Source organism: Harpia harpyja, chromosome 7 (genome assembly GCF_026419915.1).
Source record: "Harpia harpyja isolate bHarHar1 chromosome 7, bHarHar1 primary haplotype, whole genome shotgun sequence".
Lineage (NCBI taxonomy): Eukaryota > Metazoa > Chordata > Aves > Accipitriformes > Accipitridae > Harpia > Harpia harpyja.
Window position 1 is genome coordinate 39,529,073 of NC_068946.1, and position 27,652 is coordinate 39,556,724.

General features: G+C 61.3%; 2 protein-coding genes across 3 annotated transcripts; one reads left to right on the forward strand and one right to left on the reverse strand.

Annotated features, from left to right (window-relative positions):
* Window positions 1-1,419: 1,419 nt before the first annotated feature.
* Window positions 1,420-7,793, forward strand: FEV (FEV transcription factor, ETS family member). Of its 2 annotated transcripts, XM_052793186.1 has the most exons (3): window positions 2,796-2,847; window positions 3,858-3,932; window positions 6,139-7,793. In XM_052793186.1, exons 1-3 carry the CDS (start codon window positions 2,796-2,798, stop codon window positions 6,648-6,650), a joined length of 639 nt encoding a protein of 212 aa, XP_052649146.1. In that variant the 3' UTR covers window positions 6,651-7,793. The 2 variants fall into 2 exon arrangements, with proteins under 2 accessions (XP_052649145.1, XP_052649146.1); XM_052793185.1 differs by having other exon boundaries at window positions 1,420-3,932.
* Window positions 7,794-14,645: 6,852 nt separating this feature from the next.
* Window positions 14,646-16,738, reverse strand: CDK5R2 (cyclin dependent kinase 5 regulatory subunit 2). The gene has a single exon (XM_052793188.1). The coding sequence runs from the start codon at window positions 16,558-16,560 to the stop codon at window positions 15,598-15,600; it is 963 nt and encodes a 320-aa protein (XP_052649148.1). The 5' UTR covers window positions 16,561-16,738; the 3' UTR covers window positions 14,646-15,597.
* Window positions 16,739-27,652: the final 10,914 nt, after the last annotated feature.

Sequence of the window (27,652 nt, forward strand, 5' to 3'; positions counted from 1 at the left end):
GCAGCCAGCCCAAGGCCACGTCAGCTCGGCTCTGCTCCACGCCACCGCCGGCACACAGGTGAAGTTGTCCCGGGCACCTGCGCACAGGCCTGCGATGGGGGGGAAGCTGTGGGGGTCATGGTAGAATGTGGGGTCTTTATTGCTCTGTCCTGGGTGGGGGTGGCAGCGCTGGGTCGGGGAGAGGGAGGCAAACTGCCTGCTTGCAGCCAGGGGGAACGTTCTGCTGCTGCCAGCTGGGTGCTCCAAGTGTCCGGGCCCGTCCCCTGGAGCCCTGCAGAGCTGAACCCTCATCTCCCAGATTGCCCACGGACCCGAAGCCCCATCCCCTGGCTCCCCCATGGACCTGGAGCCCTGTTCCCTGGATTTCTTATGTACCCTGCCCCCCACATCCTGTGGGTCTGCCCCAGCGCCACCATGTCCCAGATTCCCCATGAACCTGGGGCACGTCTCTCAGGTGCCCAAAGTTCCCCATGGGCACAGGGCTCTCCAGCCCCTGGGACTCCACACTCCCTGCCCCTCTGCACCCCTCAGCCCCCAGGTCACCCAAAGCCACCAGTCCTCTCACACCCCACTGTAAGCCCCCCCACCCACTCGCTTTCCCAGGGACCCTGGAGTCTCCACCCCCTGTGCCACCCACAGCCCCCCATCTCCAGCTCCCACAGCCCTTATCCTGCTTCTCAGGCTGATCCCAAACTGTTCCCCCCACTCCGGGCTGACGCAGGAGCCCTCAGTCCAGACCCCCCCACGCTCCATGCCTTCTGCCATGCAGGTTTGCTAGGGCAGATCCTGGTCACTGGGGCTTCTGGCAGACAGGGGCTTGGTGGGTCTGGCCCCCTCCCCACCTGACCCCGCTGTCTCCGGGGCTTGTTTTCTGTTGCCTGCGGTTTGTTCCAGTGACTCAGGCAGCGAAAGCAAGTCTGGGAGGCTGCGGAGCCGCTGCTGTGAGAGCTGCACTTGAGGGGCTGAGGAGGAGAGGGATGGGGGGAGCAGCCAGGGCTGTTGGGCTGTACAGAGCTGGGACATTCTGCAGTGGGGACCTCAGGGGACAAGCTGGGGGAAGAGAAACTTTTTTAAGGGCTGTTATATCCAAACAGGATTGGTGGGGAATTGGTGGGGGAGTACTGTGGGCTATGCTCCTGTCTCTCCCCACCAGCATCTGGTCTCTGTCCCCCGATGAAGCACTTATGGACCCTCTGTTTCCTAAACCCTTTGCACATCCCCACCCAGGAGTAGCCACCAGCCCCGTTGGGCTGTGGCACCCCGAGGCACCCTGGCTGAGTGTTGCTACCTGTGGACCATGGCTTCTTCTTATGCAGAGCACATTTCAGCTGCAGTATAAATAATACCCATGGGTCTGACACAACTGTATCTTGATTTCCATTGGATTCTCACGATGTCTCACGATGACCACTTTCAAGAAATTCAGCTAAGTCTGGCGTGAGAGCTCATCCTTTTACTAGACATCAATGAAACACCGCAGGAGAGGTCATGGGCTGATGGGCAGCTTGGCTGTATGGCATTGGACTCATGGAGCAGAGTTAGTGCCTGCTGCTGGCACACTGCCTGGCTGCCTCAAGCTGTGGGGTGACGGCAGAGTGTTGGTTCTTGGCCGGGGGGACATTGATCTTCAATGGTTCTGTACCCCCAGCCGAGAGCTGAACCTCTGCCATCACCCCACAGCTGCATGTAGCAGCTGGAACCATGGGTGATGGGGAAAAACCTGGCCAGATGTGCCTTTTGGGAGCCGAGATCACCCCAGACCCTTTCCCTGTTACAGATTTCTCCCCCAATCACCCTTCTGTCTTCACAACACCCAGGGCTGCCCAGGACGAGCTGGTGGCAATGGGGCTATGCATGTTTGGGCGGGTGTTGGGGGTCACCCAGCTTCTACAGGTCCTAATAAAGTTGGGCAAGAGATCGGGACAGGGCTGGGGACCCCAGAATGGTCACAGGCTTAACCCTCCCCGAGGTAGGGACTGTCCAGAAGGGCATGGAGAAGCCAGGGAGGTGGCAGAGCTGTGGTATATCCTGGTGCCACCAACTGCTGGAGATGCACTTACCCAGCCCAGAGCTCTGGGCACTGCAAAGAGATCCCATCACCGGTGTCCTGGAACTGGAGGGACATGGTGGGGACCCAACCGACCCACCCCAGGGCTCTGGGAGCTGCAAGGGGACCCCAGGACTGTGCCGAGGACCCCGGAGCTGGGGAAAGGGCAGGCACGGAGCCCCACGGCCGGCAGCGCGGGTGGCTCGGAGGGCCGGAGGCGGGTGGGACGATGCCGATGCCGAGCGGTGAGATGCAGAGGGCCCGGGCGATGCCGGCAGCGTGGGGACCGCCGTGCCCGCCGGGGGTGGTGGTGGTGGGAGGCCGGGCCCGGGCGGTCTCCAGGCAGTGTCCGAGCCCCGCTCCCAGCTGGGATGGCAGCGCCGTGTTTGCGAAGAGTTAAGGAGGCGGAAGAGGCAGGAAGCGGCCCGAGCTGCTCTCCATAGAAACCCGCGGCCGTGATTAAAGTCTGATGCGGGCCCGATAGCGGGGAGGGGGGGGGGTGAGGGGGGGGGGCAGCGCCCGCTTTAATTACAGCGGAGGAAATTGCTGGAGCCGGGGCCCCGAGCCCCTGCGAGTTGCCTGGAAACTCCCCCCCCACCCCCGCCTCCCCCGGCCCCTGCCCGTCCCCTGCCCGTCCCGCTGCCATTTATTCGCCATCAGCTGCTCCCTGATAAAGTGGAATAATAATAATAATAATAGGGGCAGGAATATTAAAACATGCAGCCCGCGGGCCGCCCCCACAGCTGCCATGAGACACGGCGCCGGAGCGGTGCCACTGCTGCTCAACATGTACCTGCCAGGTACGGGCGGACCCCCCCGGCCGCTGCCCCGCCGCAGCGCCGTGCACCGCACAGCACCCGGCCCCCGCCCGCCCTGCCCCGCCGCTGCCCCGGGGCCCTTCTCTGTCCCGTCTCCCTCCAGAGCCCACCCTGCCTTCCCCTCTCCCTCCGCCCGTCCTCCCTTCCTGCCTTCCAGCCCTCCAACCATCCCTTGCTTCTTCCTTCCAGCCGTCCCCACAGCCTTCCACGCCCGCACACCCGTCCTCCCTTCCATCCTCCATCCGCCCACCGTCCCCCTGTCCTTCCACCCCTCCATCCACCCTTCTGTCCTTCCAACCCATTCTTCTACCCACCCACCCACCCTTCCCCTGTGCTTCCATCCATATTTCCGTGCCACCCACTTGTCCCTCTGTCCCTCTCTCTGTCCCCGCTACCAGCCATCCCTTCCATCTACTCTCTGTCCCTTCCATCAGCCCATTCTTCCACCGTCTTACCCATTACCTGCCCTTCCTTCCATCCTTCCACCTCTCGCCCTTCCTTCTCTCTTTCTTATCCTTCCCTCCATCTACCCACCCATCCTCCCTTCTGTCCTTCCATCCATCCACCCATCTCTCCTTCCTTCCTTCCATCCGCCTCTCCATCCCTCTCTCCTTTCCCCAGCCGTCTGTTCCCCAAACACCAACACTCGTCCTTCCTTCCACCCGCCGCTCCTGCCACCCATCCTTCCACCCCACCCGCCTCCTCTCCCTCTCCCCCCTGCCCCGCAGCTCTCTCCCTCTGTCCCTCTCTCCTCCCTACCCCAGCCCGCGGGATTTTCTATTCCTATTTAAAAGCTTCCCCGGCTCGGTCGGAAATCGGATTTCCTTTTTCCTGGACGCGTTTCCTGGCTTCGCCGCGGCGGCGGGGCAGGCGAGGGGGAGCGGCCGGGGGCTGCGGGGAGGCTGCCCGCGGGTGGGCGCCGGGGGGTCGCGGGTCCCGCCTGGCTCCAGCCCCCCCTCCACCCCCACCCGCGCCCCTTTTTCCCCCCCCAGATCCAGTCGGGGAAACTTTGTTCAAAGACGGGAAGAGCCAGGCGTGGGGGTCTCTCAGCCCCGGCGTGCAGAAAGGTAAGAGCACCGCTGCCCCTTCCCCTGGACCGGCCCCGCTCCTCCCGGCCCGCCCGGAGCGGGGACCCCCCGGCGCACAAGCATCCTTCCCCGCCCCGCAGCCATCGGGGACCCCTTCCCGTCCGTGTGCCGGGCACTGCCCACGCAGGACACGGCCGCGGAGCCCCGCTCTCTGCTGTTGCGGGCGGCTCGGGCTGGGAGCATCCCGCCGCTAAAACCCACCGGGAAAGCGGCCGAGCCCCGACGGCCGGGAGCCGCCGTCCCCGTAGCCCCGTAGGAGCCGGGCGGCGGCGAGGGTCCCAGCTCCGGTTCCCCCTGGTGCTCCGGGGACACCCAACGGGGAGGGAGCTGCCAGCCAGCCCGGGAACTGGGGAGTCCAATCCGGGCTCGGGGGCCCCGTGCTTGGGAGCGGGGGGATGAGGTGAGATACCAGCCGGGGGGGGGAGCTGCCAGCGAAGGGCTGGGGCTCGGGAGGGCATGGGTCGGCTGGGAGATGATGGATCCCGGGGAGCAGGAGCCATCCGTCCGGGGGAAAACCATCCCGGGGGGCCGGGGATCGGCCAAGGGCTGGCCAGGGAGCAGCCTGGAGCTTGCTGGGGAGTGCAGCAGCACCGGTTCTCAGGCGGCTACGGGGCCAGCATTGTGGCGTTTGGGCCATGTATCTTGCCTGTCTGGCAAGGAGACAAGGGCCAGGGCGTGCTCTGAGTGGGAAAAGGGGAGCCCTCGTTTAGGGATGGAGGGGTGGGCAAAGCTGGGACTGGGGGGGGTGGGGGGCCCTTCCACCTCTGCGGTGAGGACTCTGCCCCAGCCATATTCTGTGCACTGCGCTGTGGTGAGAAGGACCTTTTTGGATCCCTGGAGGTTTTCTCGGGGAGCTGCTGGGTGCTGCAGCACAGCACCCTGCGGCAGGCAGGGTTGAGCCTCGCCACCCCACCCAGCTGTACCCCCCATCACCTCCCTGCTGTCCTTGCAGGTCGGGCACCCTGTGGGTGGGGGGATAGCAGGAGCCCGGGGCGGGGGGCTGCAGGGATGGAGAAGAGGTAAGGGCTGTGGCTGTACCCTAGGGAGGGGAGATCCCCCACCGCGGTCCCAGGATGGGGGATTTGGAAATACAATACCTTGAAAAGCTCTGGGCTCATCTGCCTGGATCAGGATGTCTGAGCAGGGTTCGGTGGAATGGGGACAGATGGGGCATGGCTCTTCCCTGCTTTGTCCAGAGCAAGAATTGGGGGGCACCAGATAAAATAGGTGGGTGCGAAGCAAGCAGGACAAGGTGGTTCTTTGTGGGAAATGTAGCTGAGCTGTAGGACTGCCTGCTGCAGGGGTCATGGGTGCTAAACCTCTATATGGGATCCAAGCACCTTTAGAAAAAAATAGTGGCAGAAAAGCATGTCCAGGTGTGTCAGGCTCCTGTGTGTGCACAGCCTGGCACAGAGGCATCTTGGGCACACACCAAGGGTGCGAGCTGTGGGTGCAATGGCCATGGCTCAGAGAGGACAGTTTTCCTCTGGAAATAAGGAACATTGGTGCCTGATTCAAAGTCACAGCAGGTCCTGCCCTGTTGTGGTCTCTCTTCCCCTATACCTCTCTCTTCCCTATACCTGCCTGCACCTACCAGGGGTGCAGGTCAGAGCAGTGTTGCACCTTGACTTCAGCTCACCATGGAGACATCCTTGCAGGGCACAGTGCCCCTAGAGATGGGCAAGGGCTGTGCTGTGACTCTAGCCCAGTTTCAAGCAGAGGTGGCAGTGGGGAATATTGGTGCTGGGATGGATCTGGGTACTGCCAAGATACCTCCTTCTTGGGGTTGCAGATGAAAGAACCAGGCCAGAACCTCACGCCAAAGCAAATGAGCAGGTATTCATCTTCAGTGGGGTATGAATTAGGGTGGATGTGGGGACCCTGCATCCAGACCCACTGCAGCCTGCATTGACCTCTGAGGATTCCTCCCCCTGTCCAGATGTACAGGGGCTTCCTCTCCTCCTCTTGCTTGGGGGGCAGGATTGGGTAGGGATGCTGCAAAGGAGACAAGACCTCGTTACCATCTTCTGTGTCTCTAGAGCAGGGAAGACACAGTGAGGTGCATCTGAAACCTGGATGTGGGAGGGGGCAACATAGCAGGGGGTTGAGGAGACTGGGGTGCATCCTGCCCCGCTCCTTGTGCCCTGAAAAGGAGCTTTAACCTCTCCGGGGTCCGGCCTTGCAGGCAGCGGGCAGATCCAGCTGTGGCAGTTCCTGCTGGAGCTGCTCTCCGACCGGGCCAACCTGAACTGCATCGCCTGGGAAGGCACAAACGGGGAGTTCAAGCTGATCGACCCCGATGAGGTAGCACGGCGCTGGGGTGAGCGGAAGAGCAAACCCAACATGAATTACGACAAGCTGAGCCGGGCACTGCGCTACTACTACGACAAGAACATCATGACCAAGGTCCACGGCAAGCGTTATGCTTACAAGTTCGACTTCCACGGGCTGGCGCAGGTGTGCCAGCCGTCCGCCCCCGATCACACCCTCTACAAATTTCAGGGCAACCTGGCCCCGCTGCCCTTCTCGGGCATCTCCAAACTCAACCTCATGACCTCGGGGGTGACGCCGGCTGGCTTCTCCTACTGGCCTGGCTCTAGCCCATCCCTCTACCCTGGGCACGGGCTCCAGCCCTCTGCCCCGTTCAGCGCCATGGCAGCCTCCCACCTCAACAACATGAATAACCATTACCATTAGAGGCTCGGCTGCGCCAGGCAGACCTCCCCATCCCCGGCAGCATGGGGCTGTGGAGCTGGGGAGCTCAGCAGGGAGGGATGGGTGGGTGGGATCGTGCCCTGCTCTCAGTTGCCCCCTTTCAGATTTGGAGAGTTGCATGGGGGGTGAGGGGTGCTTGCAGGGTAGCTGGGTTGGTTCCCTGATGTGGGTGGCTGGAGGAGAGACGCCATCTAAATTTAGGGTGAGGAGGGATCCATGATCCTGGGAACGGATGTGGATACCTAAAGCAGGGTGCGAATGGAAGGAAAAACCATGGGCTCTCCTCCTGGCAGGGACCATGCCCCCCTTTCCTTTGGAACATGCTGCCCACCCCATGAACATCCTTAACTCTGCCCCGAGCCTGTGCCTGCCCTCCCCTCTCTCTGCAGAGAGGAATCAGGAGCTGGGGCCCCAGGGCAGCTGTGTCCATGGGTGAGGGTTCCACTGGGCAGGGGCAGGGAAAGGGGACTCTCCTTGCTACTCCTTGGTTCCCCACCTTTGTCTCCAAAGCCTTCCTTTCCTCCATCCCTCCTACACCTCCTGCCGATGGTGGCTTCCTCCAGACCTCAGGAGAAGCCTTGGTCTAGAGAGCAGATGACCTTCATGGGTTAACTCCTGCCCAGGGCAGGGCTTTACTGTTGGAGGTGTCAGGGGCAGGTGTGAGGGGCACTGCCAGCCCTCAGGGCAAGGCCAGAGCCCAGAGGCAGCAGAGCCTGGCCTCTGCAACTCTGCCCTCTCTCCAGTGCCCAAGGACCACGCCACAGAGTGGGATGGTCCCTGAAGCCCTGCACATGAGCCCATGTCCTGCTGGTTACTTCGAAGTTTAATGCTTCTGTTTTACTGTGGCTTTAGCCCCTCACATGCAGGACTTGGTGGGACACCCTCCATGGGTGGGGACATCCCCAGGGACAAGGCTGGGTTGGAGGTGGAACAGGAAAAGGGATGACAGCAGGGCTGAGAGCCCTGGGCACGGAGAGGCAGCCCTGGGTCCCTGCCCCTGTGTCCAAGGAGGTGCCCCCATCCTCCGGAGCAGGACTTTGGCCCAGTGGATGCAGAAGGGCATGCTGGGCTCTGCGCTGGCTGGGGGGAGGGATTGGTCTTCAATAAAACAGAGAGGTGCTGTGACCTGTGTCCTCTCATGTCTGCAGGGAGCTGGTGAGAGGGGAAACCACCCAGCAAATCCTCTCCTATCTGAGTCAGAGCACCTGCAGGGCTGGGGTGGGGAGGATGTGGCCACCCTGCTGCATCACCTTTTCTCCAGGCATCACCTCTGGCTCTTACAGCCCCCAAGAGACAGGGCAGAGCTGGAAACCTCTGGGCTTCTTGAGACACCCCTCCAGTGAAGCCACATACCCTCTTCCCAGGCTGGCAAGGGGATGTGGCAGCTGGAGGCAAAGAGGAAACGCAGTTGGCCTGGCAGGATATCTGCCACCCTGCTATCATCCAGGGGAATTTGGGATGCCAGGAGCCAGATCTCTCATGACACACAGAGCTCTCTGCAACCAACTCGGGGCAATGCACTGGGCCCGGCACAGCCCAGATGTTCCTGCTGGGCTGCACTGTGCCAGGAGCAGGGAGGTTCCGAGCCATGGGGCTAAGCTCACATGTGACATTGATGCAGGGATGAGCAGGGAAGCACTGCTTGCCCAGCTTCAGGAACGTGCCCACGGATCCACTGGTGTCCATGGTGGCTGGTGTGGGCTCAAGGGCTGCCCTCTGCCTGCCCCCCTCCCTGGGGCTGTGCTCCCCAACCCACCCCCATCGGAGGTCCACAGTGCCAGGGCTGGGGGCCGGGCTTACAGCAGGGATCAGACTGGCTGTATAGGGGGGTGCCATGCAATTACCCACCCCATGGAGGGGGTGGTCAGCCCCCAGCCCTCTCCCTGTGCCCCCCAGATTAAAGCAGTCCCCAGATATGGGGGCTGCGTGCTGCCCCCTCTGCGTCCCTCCAGGGTCTGGTCACTCTCATGGCCTTGGCGGCATCCGCTCAGACACATCCTCACTGCCCTAATCAGCTTAAGGGAGGGGGATCTGATGTCAGTCTCTCCTCTGGGGAGGGCTCAGGCTACAGTGTGGGGGGTCTGATGCTGCCAGCAGGGAGCCCAAGTATGAGAAAGGAGCTGCAGGGCAGGGACTGGGGGGGGGGGGGGGGGTCCCTCCCAGCAGGGGTCCCTCAGCATTGCACAGCCTGATCCCCAAGGATGGCAGAGGGTGAAGTGGGGGGAAATGGAGCAGTTACCCCCATGCAACCAGCACTCAGGCTGGAGATACCACCCCCCCCCCCCAAAGCTTGGCCTTGCAAGAGCGAAATGGGGGGCTGGCCACAGCTGGCTCCCTCAGAGCTGGGGCAGGGAGCTGTGCCCCTGCCAGGGCAGCCTGCTTCGGGGCTTAGGTAACTGCATGACGCAGGGCAGGACACAGATTAAGGGATATGGATTGCTAGTAGCTCCCCCCACTGCCATCCTGCTCCTATCCCTCCTGTCCCTCTGCCAGTGCCTGCACCAGGGAAGCCCAGGTGAGCCCAGTTCCCTCCTCATTCTCAGCCCTGCAATCCAGGTCCCCACTGGTTCAGAGGCCAGATGTGCTGGAGAAGGAGAGGAGTTACTTTTCTGTGAGAGGGAGGACCACCGCACACCCTCAAAGCAACAGGCTGCAGCTGAGGGCTTGCTTTGCTCTGGCTGAGCTTACTGGCACAGTCCCCCTGCTCTGACCCCAAAGTGCCACCCCAAAAGCTGGGAACCAGCCCTGCACTCCCCTGGGATGACAGCCAGGAGGGAAGGTGGGGGACACCGATGCAGGACTACACCAGCGATGCTCTTGCCTGCCTGAGGATGCAGCTAGTGTCACCATGGCAACTCAGGATGCTCCCATCCCCAGGCCCCACTGGGAGCAGACCCCCCTCTCCATGTTGTGCTTACCAGAGCTGAGGGCAGAGCATCACCTTCCACCCAACCCAGCCTCCCCCGTCCCCAGAGCCCCACCTGACCCAGCCTGCCAGCAGCACTGCTTTCTTCAGTCACCAAAACTGACAGCTTGGAGCAGACTGCAGCAAAATCCTGCCAATGGGTGAGCAGGGCCAAGCCCAGCACGGCTCCTGGTGGAGTATTGTCCCTGCCCTTGACCAGGGGTGCCCAGCCCGGGGGGCTGATGGGGGCACACTATCCCTGGCAGTGGGGTGCGCCAACGGGGTGGGGAGCCTGTCCTAGGTGTCTGGCAGTGGGGTGCACGGGCCCAGTGCACCCGTGGGCTCCAGACCTATCTGCAGGGAGTCCTCAGGTGCCCTGCCCAGGGTTAGACGGGGGAATGAGGTCCCAAGGGCCTCAGCCTGCGCTGGGAAGAGCGAGGGAGCAGAGCACGTGGCCTGGCAGCTTCTTCTGCCTTGTGATTAAAGGCAGACGGTTTTTTTCCTACTTTAAAAAAAAAAAAAGTATCTCTGTCTGTCTTTGCTTAGCCAGCAAGAGGGCAGGATTGAGCCCTGCCCTGGCCTCAGCCTCTTGCCAGGATGGTGGGGGACTCCTCCAACTCCCCCAAAGCCTCCCAGCCCCACTGTAAAGGATCAGAGAGGGATGGAGTAGCCCCTCTCCTATTTTAGCAGAGCCACATCACCACTTGCTTAATTTCTCATGCTGGGAAGAGCCTTTGCAGCACAGCCAGGTCACGTCCGCCCCAGGGAATGTGGGGCTGCCTCCCTGCCCACCCCTGTTGCCCCTCCACCTCTCCTGATTCCCACCTATTTCCTCCTCTCCGCACCCCCGCTGCACTGGCTCCCCTGCTCACACCCCCCCCCCCCCAACCTGCTGACTCACATCCTCTCTCCAGACACCACCATCCCTTGGCCTGGCTCCCTGCAAAGCACTTCGTGACTCAGTGTCGCTCAGCCGGAGCCCACAGGTGCAGGTAGTCGGGCTCCAACACCCCTCTCAAAGCCCCTCCAAGGAACCAACTGTGATGCTTCCAAAACGTGCTGCTTTCTCCCTTGCCAACGTGCTTGGGGCTGGGGCTGTACTGCCACTGTAAACCCCCCTGGCCTGGACTTCTCTTTCCCCAGGTCCTGGATGCACCTGGGAGGAGCTTTGTGCACTTTGGGTTTCTTCCCTGCTCGCTGCCCTCCCCAGACACAGGGATGCTCTGGATGGAGCCCCAAACCTTGCCCCTGCTGCCATCTCCTCGCTGGTGCCAAGGCAAGGGCTGCCAGGGAGACAGTGTCCTGGTGCCGCTCCTGCCCGGCTGTACACTGAGAGCTTGGGCCAGGCTCTGCTGAGGGCAGGGGCTGGGCAGCAGAGAGGACTGGATTTATGCACTAATGCCAGATTATGCTCTAATGCAGGACTTCTGATGAGGGAGTGGCACCCAGTACAGCCCGGGGGGCACTCACTCCCTGTGGCAGGCTCCCCATGACTGCTCTGGGCCACAGCTTGGTGCTGCCTGGCTGTCCCCCAAGGAGCTTGGTCCTCAGGGGTAACATAGGACCGTGAGACAGGCAGGGGACACAACACAGTGTAACCTCCATGCTCAGCAATCAGCAGGCTGGAAGTAATGCCCCAGCCTAGGCAGCCCTGGCCCTCCCTCTGCTCTGCTGGGCTCCATGGCAGAAGGATTAACCATCACAGCAGGGCTCCAAGGCATCTGGTTCCCCTTCCCCACCTGTCCCAGCTTCTTGGCACAGAGCTGTGATCCTCAGTCCCATACCCACCAGCCAGGCAATGCCAAAGCCACATTTTGGCTACAGGGAGGGCCAAACTGTCTGCTGTCCCACCTCCTTCAGTCTCATGCCTGCCACTGGGCTACCCTGGGCACAGGCAGAACTCAAAGCCTCTTGCAGGTTCCCACCCCAGCCTGGATGCGTCCCCCATCAGCTGAGACCCTGAGGCAGCTGTTCTGCCCCTCCCTGGGTACAAGTATCTCATCAGCCAATTTAGTCTAGGACCCCTCATGTTTTCTCTGCCATTTGCTGCCATCTCCCTGGGTCACTTTGTCCACATCTTCCCCCCTAGACAACCCACCAACAGCTGTGACCGAAGTGCCATGGAACAGCGAGGGGACCAGAAACCTGCACCCACAAGCCATCCCCAATTCAGCAGAGCAGCAACAGCCCGAAGCTGTGATGGAGCCAGTGTCCGAGTAGCTCCCACAGAGGCAGAAGAGAGACCTCCCACTTCCATCTGCCTTGAGGAACATGTTATCCATCATCCTTGCAGCCGAATGGAGGAGAAGGGCTTGTGCAGAAAGCTGGGCTGAGGCAGGTCCTGTGCCAGCCACGTGGGCGCTGGGTCTGCATCATCCGGAGCAGTTTCCTCCCCACAGAGTAGCTCCGAGTCACTCTGGGGGATGCTGCCAACTCTTAATAGCAAGAGCACAGCTTCCCTGCTGTTTGTCCAGCAGGAGAAGGCATGGCTTGCCAGGCTGGCTGCTCCAGCTGCCCTTTGCTCCTCCATGTCCCAGTGCCACAGCCAGCACATCCAGTGCATGGAATTTGCGCTGCAGACAGAGCAGCAGGGCAAGGGAAGTCCCACAGAGCTGTTGCTCCATGATCTCCAGGCAGAACCCCCCCTTTCAAAGGTGACTATGTATCCTGGGGACCCACTGCCACCCAGGGTGCCTCCAGCAGCCCCACGCACCCTTAGAGAGCAAGAGAAGGATGCTATGGCCTGAGAAGAGACCTCCCTGTGGCAGGAGGGGCTGAACCAACTGCAGGCTGCACCATGCAGGTTGTGCCCACCTCCCCTGCTGCAACATGGGGTAGAGGCATGATGGGGCATCCACTGTGAGGCATAGAGAGGAGAAGTGTTGTTGCTGGAGGAATTTCAAGCTAGGAAAGAGCTGTGATTCTTCACCAAGGCCCTGTGGTGATGGATCCCTGACTTGGCCCTGCTGCTCTACCTCTGAGTCCCAAACCCAATGTGAATCCCCCATCTCTGCAACACCAGACACTGCTGGGCCCTGCAGCTGGCAGCAAGAGGGGTTTCCCAGCCCTTCCTGAGAAGATCTCAGCCCCTCACTGCTCCTCAGAGAGCACCGGGTGGCTGCAGGGATCACAAGTTTGGGAACAAGATCTCTCCATCCCCCTACTGCTGCCTCATAGCTGGCTCCTGAGCCCAGACCCCTGTGGCATTGTGCAGCAGCACAGGGGTCTGGCAGGCTGAAGCACACAGCTTTTGAGAGAGGAAAATGCTGAGCTCCCAAGCGTGTCTGGGGATTCCCACCCTCAGTACCCGCCCCTGCTTGTGTCCCCCCCATCTCCCCCCTTGCCTTGGGGGGAGCAGGAGACTCCCAGGCAAGGTAAGCTTAGTGGTCCCCCTGCCTTGCTCCCCCCAGCAGCTGTACAAGGTCCTCTGGGGGAGGGAAAACCAGACTTCTCTCCCCTCAGTAAGGCTCTGGCTGAGCCGACGATGCATATTTAAATGCACAGGAGCATCCAAGCTCGTCTCTCATTCCTTGACATTTCCAGAGACTCCAAGCTGTCTTCAATTACCAGTCTGCAATTAGCTCTTCCTAAATCCCCCAATGAGGCCTAGCACTCTTAATCAATGAAACACAAGGGAGGAGGGGAAGGACATGGCCTCGCTGCAGCTGGAAGCATTTTAAAAGGCTGGGGCTTGAGGGTGGTAGGACCCTGAGGGTGTCTCTAAGGGGATCTGCAGGGTGGGAAACCTCCACCAGTGCTGGCAGGTTATTCAGTTCTAGAGACAAGACTCTATAAAGCCCCATGGCTGGGGGTAGGGGGTCACTAGACAAACCCCCCCAGCTCAGGGTGAAGACAACTGGTACCAATGGATCGGGTGTTACCCTGTGATGCTGCAGACCTTTCTTGCTGGCTTGTGGCATGCTGCTTCATGTCACCATGCCTCAGTTTCCCTCTCCACAAAATGCTGATAGGGGAGAGTCAGGGCTCACCCAGCAGCCCCATAGGAGCTCTAAGGGTCCAATTCCACGCCTGTTTAAGCCAGAGTAAGGACTACTACCTTCCCCAGCACAAGATGTGGATATGGCCAAATTTGTGGTGGGTCGTGAGTATGTTTTGGCCCAGACAGCTCACCACAAGGTCACATGAATGCCAATCTAAAGGCACAGACAGGAGCACCCATTAGGGACAGGGAGGAAAGGAGCAGCACAGGTCTCAGTGGGTTTACGCAGCCACAGAAAAGCCTTGCACAGCACCCTGCCAGGTCAGCCCTCGTCACAGGGACATCTGTGCTGTCTTCCTGGTGGCACAGCTTTGCCTGAATGAGCCAGATTGGGCCTAATTAGCAGCTCTGCTGATGCACACAAAGGTAGAGAGAATCCAGCTTACCCTCCATGACCTGCAGAGCCAGCACAGCTCTTCCTGGCTGAGGAGAGCCCAAGCACTGGGCTCAGAGGGACGGGGAAGCACTGGATGCAGACCCCAACCGGAGAGTGTGTACTGTGGATCCTGCTAAAGAAGCCCCAGCAAATTCAGAAGCCTGAAGCGTAGCAACCAGCTATGAGAAAGGCAAAGCCTTCCCCTTCTCTGCCCCTCTCCCTGGGGGTCTGCAGAAGCACAGGGCTGGTAACCGGGCTAGCAACACAGCTCCCGCAGCCTGCTGCTGGCAGGGAAGGGAGCCTGGCCCTGCAGAGCAGAGATAGGGAGGAAGGAGGTGTGGGGGGGTAGCTTTAGGCAGGGAAAAAAAAATGGAGGTGACATGGGCTGTGGGATCCTGGTTAAATTCAGTGCAGCAGACAGGCATCAGGCATTTCCATCTGGAATGGAGGAGGCCAGGAGAGCTCACAGGAAGCCAAGGGGCACTCGGGTGGACCAGGACTGGCCTTGGGCACAACAAACAGGGGTGAAATTCTGACCCCCAACTCATACCAGGGAGTAAAACCCCCTCTGAGAACCAGCCCCAACCCCCATCCCTCTTGGGGAAAAGAGGGGGCATGACTGGGAGCTTGGGGTGCCCCCCCAATCCCCCTTGCACCCCACAGCCCAGCAAGTCCAGGGAGCCACCACCAGGCCCGTCCAGGCCGCCTCTTTATTCTCTAGTGAAGCAAAGCAAGAGGAGAGGGGACCCCCCCCATAGCAGGCCCCCTCCCCCTGGGCTCCCTAGGCCTCCTCTGGCACAGACCCCCTTCCCCGCAGCAAGCCAAGGTGGGGGGGGCATCACCCCACCGGAACCCTGTTTCGGGGGGCGCATCGGGGGGGGGGGGTTACCCGCGGGAAGGGGGTGGTGGGCGCCCCCCCCCCCCAGCGGCTCGAACAAAGGGGCAAGCGGGCGGCTCCCGCGGGGTGAGGAGCAGCGTCGCCCATGCCCGGGGGGGGGGGGGCCGCATCCCCCACGCGGGGGGAGGGCGGGGGGGAGACAGCGCCCACGACATTGAAAGCCTGCGGCCCCCCTGGCCTTGCCCGCCCCCCCCCGCCTTTGTCTGCTCAGCCGCGGCGGCTCCAGCACCACGGACAGCTCCGGGACCGGCGGCGCGGAGCCCGGCTCTGCCCGCGGCGGGGGGGCTCGTTCACATGCACCGTCTGCCCGAGGCCCCCGCAGGACCCAGGAGACCCCCTCCCGCCCCCCCGTACCCTCTTGCCCCGGATCCCCAGTTCCATTTTTTTTCCCCTTTCTTCTAGAGAAAACGTATGCAGGAGTCTCCGCTCCTCGGCAGCCTCCCCCCCTCCCCATCGCGCAGGCGGGAGGGACACACGCACACAGAGACAACCCCCCCCCCCGGTCTTCTCCGCCGTCTCGGTGTCGCGGAGCGCAGCCCCCAGCTGGGGTAGGAAGGGGGGGCGGGGAGCGGCCGGATCCGGAGCAGGGAGGGTCCAGGCAGCGTCTCCGTGGAGCTGGCGGCCGGGGAGGGGGGAAGGCGAGGAGGATGCGGGGGGTTTGGGGGGTGGGGGGATCCGGCAGTCCTTCGCCTCCCCCGCCCCTCGGTGCGCAGCCCCTTCCGCCCCCGGCGCCGGGGGCCCGGTACCTCCCTAACGGTCCAGGCTGATCGTCCAGTGCTTGGACCCATCTCCGCCCTCGCCCTCGCTCTTGAGGTCCTGGAAGAGTTGCGTGAAGTAGTGCGGGTCCGCGTTGATTCGCAGCATCTTGGCGCTGAGGCGCTGGATGATGCCCAGGCAGCGCTCCCAGAAGCGCCCCTTGTCACCCTCCACCAGGAAGGGCTTGAGCGGGTAGGAGATCTCGTTGCCCATGTAGGAGTAGGCGAGATAGAGGCAGGTGAGGAAGGCGGCCTGCAGCTCGGCCTGGCTCCCGATGTCTTCGCCCCGCAGCGCTTCCCGGCACAGCAGGTAGACGAACACCAGGTTGGCGGGGGTGATGAAGCCCTGGTCCTGCCAGCCCTGCAGCAGCAGCGAGCGGTCCACGCTGCGGAACCAGGAGATGAGCTCGCCGGGGCTCAGCTCCTTCAGCCGGTAGCAGCGGCGGCACACGAAGTCCCCCAAGCAGCGCAGCAGCTCGCCGGTGGACGCCTGCACCACCACCCGGCGCGGGGACCCCGGGGCGCGGCTGCCGGCCGGCGGCGGTGGCGGCGGCGGCTTGCCCCCGCCGGAGCCCGGGTGCAGCTCCTGCGGCGCCGAGGGCACGGTGGGCACCGGCACGGCCAGCGGGCCCTGCTTGGCGCCGTCGGCCGACCCCACCACCGACTTGCGCAAGTTCTCGCGGTTGCGCTGCACCACCAGCGGGTCGGGCTGGCCCGGGGCCCCCCCCGGGGCCCCGCCGCCGGGCTTCGGCGTCACCTTCTTGGTGTTCTTCTTCTTCTTGGCCGAGGCGGCCACCAGCCGCTTCCAGGTGAGCGCCGAGATGAGCACGCTGGGGCGCTTCAGCCGGCTCTCGCCCTTGCCCGGCACCCTTCCCGGCGCCTTCTCGGCCAGCAGCCCCCCGCCGCCGCCGCCCTTGCCCGAGGAGGCGGCGGGGGAGAGGGAGAGCACCGTGCCCATGCTAACGCCGAGCGGGACGGGCGTGCGGGGGCCGGGGCGCCGGCACCGCCCATAGGAGGCCGGGGGCTGCGGGGGAAGCGGCCCGCACCGGGGCCGCGGTGCCCGAGGATGCTCCGCCGCGCCCGCTCTGGGCTCCGCGCCCGCCGCTGCAGCCAGCCGCGGCCCCGCCGCTCCCCGCCTCCCCTCCGCCAGCCAATCGCCGCCGCACGGGCACCCGGTGCGGCCCGCCCCCTCCCCGGTGGGCGGCGGGGGTGGGGGGGAGCCCGGCGCGGCGCGGCTCTGTCGGGCGGCCGCCGCCCCGGCGTGACCTTCACCGATGGGGGTCTCGCCCGGTGCTCCCGCCGAGGTGGGGGGGCTGGGGCCCGCGATGCTGTCCCAGCCCTTCAGCCCTCTGTGTTAGGGACGTGGGGAGGCGGCAGGACCCGGCGGGGGGGAGCCCCGAGGACAGGGGGCACAGGAAGGGTCTGGGGGGGGCTTCTGAACTTGGCCGCTCTCATCCGGGTCCTGCTCTGTATTCTTCCCTGCAGCGCGAGGGATGAACATTCCCAGACTGGCAGAGCCCCCTCCAAAATGGTGCTAGGGGGACACAGTGGGGAAGAAGAGCCCTGGGAAATGCCAGAGGGGAGAATGAGGAAGAAGACTGTGAGCGTGTGCTGGGGGGCAGCTGGAGAAGGCTTGGGGCTGGGGAAAGGCTGGCTGTCAGTCGACAGCTGCCATGAAGGGCCTGCCTGGGCTTGGCAGGAGAGCCCCAGCTCTTGTGAGAACTAGCCCGACCCTGGGCACGGCTCTGTAAGGAGTCAGGAGGCACCCAGCCTGGGGAGAGCACCCCCAGCACCTGCTGTGCAAGCATTGGGTCCCCCACCCACCCTGCCTCTTCCCACTCAGTCCTGGAGGGGAGATTTACCATCACACTGACAGTCACCAGCATCGGGCCAAAGTCAGGGACCTTGGAGAAAGGGGAAGGGGCCTCCTCCAGGTCTCAAGGCAAGACCAGCCAGCCCTGCTGCCCAGGGCTCCCAGAGCCCTCAGAGAACGAAGGAAGAGATGCTGCACTTCTGCATCATTGCAAAATGGTATGCAATAAACCAGCCATGTGCATACAGGCTGCTTCTCCCTCTCCGGGTCCAAGCATGCTGTGGATGAAACCTGCACCCTCTGCTTGCTGCCTCCCTGCCCATTGCAGGAAGATCCCACTTGTATTTCTCATGAGCTGGAGGACAGATCCTGCAGCTCTGATTGCTACAGCGGGTGCCAGGCATCCATTGGGAACAAAATGCCCCAATTGCTGGGACTGCTCCTCCATGTAAAGCGCCAGGAAAGGCAGCTGGGAAAGGTTTCAGGGAGAACGTCTCAATAATGCATTTTGATACAGCATTTTGTGTGTGAAATGAACACATGTCAATGCCAGGATGTAGCTGCTGCCGGATGGATCCAGGCTAACAGGCGGTAATGAATTATCAACCAGGAGGAGCTAAGCCAGCCCCCCCGCTTCCTCCTGCACTGCTGATGCTGGAGGTGTTTGTGATGAAAGCGCAGGCTCAGAGCTGGGTTTCAGACTTCCAGCCGGGCCTCACGATGCCTGGGGCTGACGTGCCACATCAGGGGGCAGGGCAGAGGCTGTGCCCTCTGTGCCGTGGCAGGGAAGAGGGGCAAAGTCCCATTCCCACTTATCCTGCGCTGTGGCCAGCGACATCCTGCTGTTTCCTTGCAGGAGGCTGCAGTGGGATCTGAAAAGAACATGCACATGTGCACACAGACCCCCAAACACAGAGGTTCACTTTGGGCGTGGCCAGAATCCAAGTGGATCTGGGCCAGCATCACCTACCCAAGGCCAGCTTAGGCTGGGCTGAAGTAACCAGGAGGATTTGGTAAAGGGGTACAAATACAGAGGAAGAAAATCAGGACAAGGTTCCTAATAATTAAGTCAGCACCTTTAGATATACAGAGCTGGCTTCGACCTAGCTAAGAAGATGGAGGAGCCCTAGGGAAGGGATAGGAAGGAGCTTGCAGTCTTTGCTCTCTGCATGTTTGAGGATGGGCTGATTTTCTGGTGTGCAAACATGGTCTCATCAGAAATGCACAGCTGAATTTTGCAGGTGAGGGAGCAGAGACCTTCCTGCATACTGCTTGCTCCTGCTGGAGTAAAATTGCTCTGATTGCTTCATCTGAAACACATGAAGACACCCCCACCCTGTGTGAGCTCTCCCAAATTGGCTTCCCCAAACTCATTAAGAAGGGCTATTTGTACGCGGCAGTGATGAGCTAGGCTTTGCAGCCTTTTACACAGAGGACCGGGCCAGAGAACTCCCCTGCCTCCCCTAGCTGGGCTTGTGGTTACCAGCACCGAGCAGCTCCATGTGTGTGTGCACACCTCCTACCGCTCCCAGGAGGGGAGATTTGGCTGAAGCCTGTTTAAAAATCCAGCCCAGGGCTGTTCAGTGATGCAGCCTGAGGACTCGGCTATGAGCAGCAGAAGAGCTCCAGGGCCAGTTACTCCTTTCTTGCCTGCAGCTGCCTGTGTCCTGCTGCTGGAGCAGCTCTGAGGTAGAGGAGGTGAATGAGCCCATAGTCCTTTCCCAAGCCAGTGCTGCTGGCAGCAGCAAGGGCTTCCTGCAAGCACTGGGGAATTACCCAAGCCCTACAGAACAGCAGGATGTTTCTTATGCAGGTAAAGAAGCAGCTTAGCGGTTTACCTGGGAGGCAGCCACTCTTCCACGTGAAAGAGGAGGATTTCCCCCCCCCCCCTCTTCAGTTTTACTTTTCAGGCTCCAGCCCTGAGGCTGGCAGGCAATGATATAGCACAAGCTACATCCTTGGGGCCATGTCTGCTTGACTCTTTCTTTAGGTCTTGGTTGTAAATGGTCAGTTGGCAGGGAAAGGCACAAAGCAGGAGGGGACGCAGCATTCCCCTTCCCCAGGGAATTGGGGTTCCCACCCCAGGTGGCTGGAACGATGTGCCCTTGGATGCAAGGGAAGAATGGAGAAGGGCTCCAGGCACGATCAGTCTCAAAGCTGCTCTTGAGCAAGTCTTCAGCTGTTGGTGGTGTGGCTTTGCCAGGACACTGTTGGCATACACAGATCCCCTGCTACTAAGCATCACTCTAGCCAGGACAACGCATACCTCAGGTACGTGCTAGCACCAACAAAGGGATGGTTTCTTGTTCAGGCCCCTACTTTCGGCTGTATAAAGGGGTATCCCTGTCCTCAATCAAGGGTGTTCCAGATGGGGAGTTGGAGCACTCTGGTACCCAGCACAGCTGGTTGGGCTCCAGGGATGGAGACAGGCAGGAGGCAGGAAGAGAGCAGCCCCAGGGGAGAGAAGCAGGGGTAAACCCAGGCAGTACTGTGCAAAGGCTCAAAAAGAGCTGGTGTTGACCTGCAGGAACCACACAGTTCCCTGCAGGCACCTGGCAGCCAGCCTCCCACTCTGCTCCACCCGAGCTGAGCCTCCCACTGCACAGAGCTGTGCAGCTCTGCCTGCCCGGTGCAGGTGGGAACGTGGGGCAGGTCAGGCCTTGGTGAAGCCCATGCCAACCCTCACATCCTCTCCAAGCTGTCTCTGCATGACACTGCCATGCTGGGGCTGTGGCTCAGAAATGCACAAGCTCCCAGCCTGGGGCAGGGCAGCTCTCCCGGCACACTGAGGACATGAAAAGGCATTTTGGAGGGTCCTGGGCCCCCTAGGCTGATCCCAGCTCCCCTCCAGGCTGCCAAGCTATTGGGCATAGACTTTGTGAGGGGTCCTGGCTGAAAGCAGCTGGCAGCTCCCCCTGCCCACTCCAGAATGATGAATGAGCGTGTGTTCGCTGGCTGGCTGGAGCTGTTCTTTAATAGCTCACTTGCTGTGCCGTGGTCTGTCTGCACTGGCAAAGACAGGCAGGGAAAAGGACTGTCGCCCTGGCAGCGGCTGGCGAGCCAGCTTCTGCGCTGTGCTGCTTTGCCCGTGGAGACGGAGCTCATAGTCTTGGTACATCCCAGTGAGCAGGTCTGACAGCGCTGGTTCTCCCCCTCCCAAGCCCGTACAGCAGGCAGGCAACCTCCAGCAGAGCTCCTGCCTCAGCCGGCAGCCCTGGGGCTGGGAAGCCCTGGAGGATCTGGCTGGCAGGTTGTCTGCAACACCCGGGGAGGAGAAACCCACTTGTGCTTCCGAGTGCCCCAGCCCAGGCACCTCTCCAGTCTCCATCCCCGGTCCCCCTCCATCTTTCCCCTTACCAGTTCTCAAGGGAGAGGGGCTACAGCTGTGGCTCCACAGACACCAAAGTTGATCTGGCCTTACCCTGTGATACCCCCTTAGTGTGGCTCAGGGTGGGGGGCAGTGCCTACCTAAGATGGCTGGAGGAGCTTGTGCAGTTCCTGCTCTGAGGTCAGCCCTGGGTTCACACAGCAGTGTGGAGCAGAGCACAGCTGAGTCGAGCAGTCCTGTTGCAGCCCCTGGAGAGAAGCTATTTTTGTCCTGCTGTTTGCCGAACAGCAGTGCTGGGAATGGCTCGGAGAGCCGGAGAAACACAGCTCCTCCGGGTGGAAACGGTGCAAGGCAGAACCAGGCCTTGAATTGACATGGAAACACGTCTGCTTCCTGATCCCTGAGCAGAGAGAGGGGTCCTGGCACTGGGCAGCCCCTGACTTCTGGTGGGGAAGGCAAGTACTCCTTGCTGGCATGGGGATAAGGATGGGGACTGCCATCAGGGCTATGCTCACAGCCCACATCCCTCCCAGGACTGCTGCCATTAAAGCCCTTAAGGGAAGAAGGTCTCAGCTCTGAGTGGGACAGGAAGGTACAACTGGGAAGTCCCAACCATAGGCGTGGGCTGCTTAAATGCTTGCCAGGACATCCCTACGGTCTTGTGGCGGGAGAAAACCCACGCAGCTTCAGGCTGGTAGCGGTTAATGAAGGGGCTAATTATCCCCCTCTGCAGACAATTAGGGCTCCATGAGGAGAGTCCCTGTCAGCCCAGCACGAGGAGGCGGCGGGTGGTCTCTGTGCTGGAGCCCCTGAAGGGGTGAGGCGGGGTTGTACGAGCCCCCGCGCTGCCGGGGCGGGCGGAGTGGCGGCAGCGGGGCGGGCTCGGGGGTGCCGCCGGGCGGGGGCCCCGGGCCGGGTCTGTGCTGCCCTCTCGCGGCAGCCGCCCCCGGAGCTCCCTGGGGCCGGCCCTGCGCTGCTCTGGGTCCCCTCCCCACCTCCAGGTTGTCTGGAGCTGGGCGCAGGTTTGCTCCAGCGGCTCCGTGCTCAGTCCGTCGCCGCAACTCTTTGCCCCCCGCTTTGGGGAGACTCTCTGGCTGCCAGGGGCACTGGCATAGCTGGAGGAAGCTGCCACTTGTCTGAGGGAAAGTGTCTGGTTGCTGTCCTGGTGGTGGTAGTTCCTCCACACCACCATCACCTGGCTGTGAAGACCCAGCAGCTCCCGACCTGCAGCCTGTGCAGAAGCAGGGGGCATCTCTGGGGCCTCCTGGCAGTGAAAGGGCTGTGGGTGAAGGGGCTGAGGTCTTCGTGCTGGGCCATGATGGGATGGAAGGGATGCCACGGGGTGCTGTGTGTGAGGAGCATCCCGGAGCTGGAGGAAGAGGGCAGAAGGAAGCACAGGGCACAGAAAGCATCTGCACAAGTGCTCCTCCACAGCAGGCAGCAGGGATTCGTCCTGGATCATGTAGAATGCTGGGTGCTGAGCCCAGGTCTCCTGGTTTCCAGGTCAGACTTGCTCCCACACCTCCCTGGCTGGCAAGAGCTGAGCAGTCCAGCCCCTCAGGATTGCTTCCATCTGGCAGGGAGGCAGCTCCCTTCATTTAACCTCCTCCTGCAGGCACATGGGAGCCTCAGCACGCAAAGGACAGGTCGTGGGGGCACAGCTGGCTCTGCACCAGCTGTCCTGGTTGTCGTGGTTTAACCCCAGCCAGCAACTAAACACCACGCAGCCGCTCACTCACTCCCCCCCACCCAGTGGGATGGGGGAGAAAATCGGGAGAAGAAGCAAAACCCGTGGGTTGAGATAAGAACGGTTTAATAGAACAGAAAAGAAGAAACTAATAATGATAATGATAACACTAATAAAATGACAACAGCAATAATGAAAGGATTGGAATGTACAAATGATACGCAGTGCAATTGCTCACCACCCGCCGACCGACACCCAGCCAGTCCCCCGAGCGGCGAATCCCTGCCCCCCACTTCCCCGTTTCTGTACTGGATGGGACGTCACATGGTATGGAATACACCGTTGGCCAGTTTGGGTCAGGTGCCCTGGCTGTGTCCTGTGCCAACTTCTTGTGCCCCTCCAGCTTTCTCACTGGCTGGGCATGAGAAGCTGAAAAATCCTTGACATTAGTCTAAACACTACTGAGCAACAACTGAAAACATCAGTGTTATCAACATTCTTCGCTCTGAACTCAAAACATAGCACTGTACCAGCTACTAGGAAGACAGTTAACTCTATCCCAGCTGAAACCAGGACACTGGTGCTCACTGCACATGCTCTGTGTGTGTGTAGATGTATCTGTGTGCACGCAGCGGGTTTTGCGTGTGCATCCACAGGCTGAGGCTTCCCAGCATCTCTAAGTGCTGGAGAAGCCCAAACCCCGGGGTGAGGCTGCCGTCCCCTGGATCTGTTTCCTAGTGGTGACAGGGAAGGCAGGGCCATAGGTTCCAGCTCTTGGGGCACCTTGTCTCCGTGTGGTAGCCAAAGGGACGCGGTGACACTGGGGGGGGGCCCTCGCTGCCCACCAGGTGGAGCTGCACCCCACGCTTTGCTGCTGCTGGGGTGGCCCTGGGCCAGCCCTGGTCCCTGCTGCTTTTCCCTGCCCTAGCAAGGAGGGATCCTGGCCTTCCCCAGCCCTCCGGGTAGTGCACACATGAAGGACAAGCACGCACATCCTGTACACGTGTTCTGGTGACAAGTGCTGACCCCACTAGCCCCACCTGCCCAGCAGCACAGGGAAGTTGCATGCTTGCAGGTAGACAGTGGATATTGACGCAGTAGTTTGGAAGCCTTCTCCCCAACAGCCACACAAGGGGAGACTCAGGAGATTGTCCTTGGTGATGTTCTGGCCTCACATTTTTCCGGTGCTTGGGGCTGACTGCATTCACTGCACAGATGAGGATGGAGTTAGTCCCAGCCCCTGCCAAGCTCTCCATGTAAAGCAGATCCTGCCTGTTCTAGCTGCGTGTAGGTCCCCAAGGACCCTTGGCCCTCTGGAGCTGCTGCAGGCGATGCCACCAGTTCTGCCGTGGCCACTGATGGGATCGCAGGCTGTGTGCTCTGTGGTCCTGAGCTTGGAGTGCATCTGCTCAAGCCCTGCAGCCCTATGAGATGCAAAGGGCCGTGAGGGTAAATCCTTCACCTGCCTTCTCTCTGCCTCTGTGGGCCTTGGCTCAGGGCTGCTGAGGACTGGCTGCCTGAGATCCAGCTGCCCTGTACCTTAGCTTGGAAGGATCCAGGGGTAGGTGTTTCTGTCCTGATACTGTGCTAATTCCAGGGAGCCAGTCTGAGACCCACCAGCCTCCTCTCACAGCCCTAGACCTGCCCCAGGAAGCTGGGACCTGGAAGACCCCCTGGTCAGGCAGTCCACCACCTTCCCTAGGCCCTTTTCTCCCCTGATGCTTGCCAGCCCCATGCAGGGGTCCCGTTACAGACGGTCCCTCCTCTCCCCATAGCGCCCCCAGCGTGTGACAGGCAGGGGCAAGGGGACTAGGCAGGCAGGGGACTGGAGAGGGTCTCTCTGCCCTCGGTCGTGGCCGGGCTGGGGGTCTGGAGGAGGGTCTGCTCCTTGCCTGGTGGGATGTTGTCAAGCCTGGTCTGCGGTGGAAGCGGGGGAGGCAGCTGTACAGGAAATAATCACGGCTTGTTCCAAGATTAAATCACTGGCGGGAGCACGAGAGAGGATAAAAAGAGCTGTCTGTCGTTAGAGGGAATATTAACCCGGCAGCAGGCTGGGAGGGGGGAGAATTTTATTCCCTGCACTTGCTGGCTGCCAGACCCATTGTGCACACAGGGCTCAGCACTGACAGCATCTCTCAGCGGGACATGCGCCCTCCTTCCCCAGCTCAGCCCTCGGCACGGGCCCTTCTCCCTCCCCTGCTCAAGGGAAGGATGCTGCTGTGAGCAGGGGGAGAGGGAGGATTTTTGGAGAAGTGGGGAAACTGAGGCAGGACCGTGCTGTGTGCCTGGCACTGCATGGAAGCACTGAACTGCTCATCCCTCCATGTATCGCTCTTGCTCTGCCCAGGCCAGGTCTTTGCTCACTGCTCATCCCTCCATGTATCGCTCTTGCTCTGCCCAGGCCAGGTCTTCGCTCAGTTCCTCCAGATGAGCTCAGCGTGGCACAAAAGGTTCTTGTTTGGTCTGGCCCTTATCAGGGACCTGCCTCGAGGTCCTTCAGCACAGGAGCTGGGCTGGAGCTGGAGCAGGTGGGGCCGAGGAGCAGAGGGAAAACAAGAGACCAGCTGCAAAGGGGTGAGCTGGCGGGGAGATAAGATAGAGGGAGAAATGCAAAATATGACGGGCAGCAGGAGGGAGGGAACGTGGGAAACTACGGTGCACCTTGGGTCAGCTCAGCTGGGAGAGACACTTAACACTTTGGGGGTGCCAGCTGGCTGTGGTGACAAGCTCCCAGCAATGCTTGTGGCCCCTTGCCCTTGGGCTGGGACCTGCTTTCAGGTCTGGTAGTAGCTGAGATGGGACCCCAAGACCCCTGTGCCCTGATGACCCTCAGCCGCTCCAAGGATGCTGCGTGGGGACCAAGCATGGCCCCGGGGAGCTGATGGGAGCAAAAGGGCTTGCTGCTGGCTCCAGGGACACAGGGATGGGGACACCTTCCCCACAGCCCAGCTGGGCAGTGGCCATGCACCGGCCAGGCTTGGCAGCCATGCCCAGGTGGTGGTCCCCCTCCCTGCCCCTGGCAGGCTGTCCCAGCCCTGCTGCCGGGGCTGCAGCGGGGAGGAAAGCCAGGCTCTGCGGGCCAGCTCAGGGCTGTGGTTTATGGGCTCTTCTGTGCCAGGATAAACAGACCCATGGGGCCTGGGGTTTGCAGCGAGCGGTTCATGAAAGCCTGCGGCCCTGCGCCTAGGGCTTCCTTCCCTTTGATGGAAGAGTCTCGGTGGTTTCCCAAGCAAGAAGATCCCAGCTCCTTCCCCCTCACTCCCCCTTTCTTCCCTCACCCCCAGCCCATTCCCTCTCCAGCTGAGGCCTGGGCTGAGATAGGAAGATGAGCTATCCTTGGCTGCCTCTTCCAGCCTGGTGGTACCCCACAGAGCCAAGCCCTCCCCTCCGTGGAGGGTGAGGCCCCCGGTGCTCAGCATTCCCACATGGCGGTGCCTGGCTGCGTGCAAACTGCCTGAGCCTGGCCTGATTTTGCCTGAGCAACTTTCTTTATCAGCCTGTTCCCTCTCTGGGGAAGTTGTTTGAGAAAGGCCAGTGCTGTTGGGAGCAGCTAAGGCAGTGATTTCTCCCACCGACACAGCTGATGGAGCTGAGTGCGTGGGGAGACCAGACCCATTGCAGAAGCACTTGTTGCATCCTCAGTATGCACAGCTGGTGCTATTAGCACCAATGGGTGCCGCTGGTCACTGCCCATCCCCTGGGCCCTGGGGTTTGCTGTATCTGCAATTCCTCACAGGAATCCCTAAGGAAAGTCTCCCATGGGACTGGCTCCATTGTACCAGACATGGGCTGAGATCTGCGGGTGGTTTGCACACATGTCCCCCTGCACCCCTCAGTAGCTCCCATCTACTCCACTCCAGACAGAGACCCTGGAGTGGATGGAAATCCTCAAAGCTTGACCGGAGCCTGAAGATCTCTGCAGGCTTACACCCAGGGAAGGTCTGGCCTTGCTGCACACAAATCCCAGCAAGCAGCCGTTGCCAGGATGCTGCGATTTCCAAGCCAACATCAAAAAGCAGCTGGGGATTGGCTTGCGAATGCTCCCACACGGCACATCCTCTGTGTTTTATGAGCGATGTTTTACAACATAAGTGCTGCTATATTAAGCCACACATCTAACTGGAAAAACAGGAGATGGTGAGGCAAGCACAGCTACCTCAGTGCCGGCTGCTTTAACGCTGTGTAAGCGAGTCCTTCTCCTGTTCAGGCTCTCTCCTGCCTCTCTCCCTCTGCCCAGCCCCGCTCCATGCAGGCAGGAGGCAGGCATGGGTACTCTGTGATACACAGCTGGCCCTTGGGTTTTGGGACAGGGTGCCATGGTAGGGCATTTCCCACCTGCTGCAGCCCCCAGCCCTGCTCCTAAGGGAGGCAGGAACTACAAAATGGGGCCAGTCTCCATCTTTTAGGGCAAAATCCTTGCTGGCAGCAGGATATCAGGGGCTTTGCGGGGTCGTCTTTGGCTTTAGCTGAGGTCTTTCGGTTCCTGAGCAAAGGGTGAGTGTTTGGAGAAGTCCAGCCCTCCTCGCTCACCGCCGGGCAGGCGGAGGGAGAAGCGGGGGGGTCTCCTTCCCGGCGGCCCCAGGAGAGGGTGCTCTTCGCCCGCGGCTGCGCCGGGCCCGCACCGGCACCTCCGCGGCATCCCCGCAGCCGGCGGGCCGGGCCGCTGCTCCGCTCCTCCCGCGGCCCTGGGGTGCAGGGGGAAGCAGAGGACTTGGGCCAAAAAAGCCCGTGCCCCCTGGACGGGCCCTGCTTTTATTCCTTGCCACCCCCCGGGGTAAGGATTTGTACGGGGAGGCTGCGTTTTCGAGAGCTCCCATCACCAGACCCTGACCTGCATCCCCATCCCTCGTCCATGGGGATGGATGCAAAGAGCGTGGCCGTGCCGTGCCCTACCTGGGGACGGTGGAGGAAGCAGTCGTTGGCAAGCCAAGACCCTTGCAAGAGAGTGGTGGAGTTGATTTATGCTCCTGACATTTCTCTCCCGGTCGGGCAGAGCTTTTAATAAAGAGTGAGTGATTTATGGCTCCTTTTAAGTGGGAAGGAATGTTACCTACGGCAGTCTGCCCCCAACACCCCCGCCTCGTTGTCTCGCTGAACCCCCAGCATCTGGGCTAGCAGGAGGGGAGCCGAGACTGTCTCTGCCCCCATCATTCCCCGAAGCCCTCCCCACAGCTGAGGTGGCCCCAGCATCCTGCCCCATTCCCAGTAGCAGCAGCCCCGGT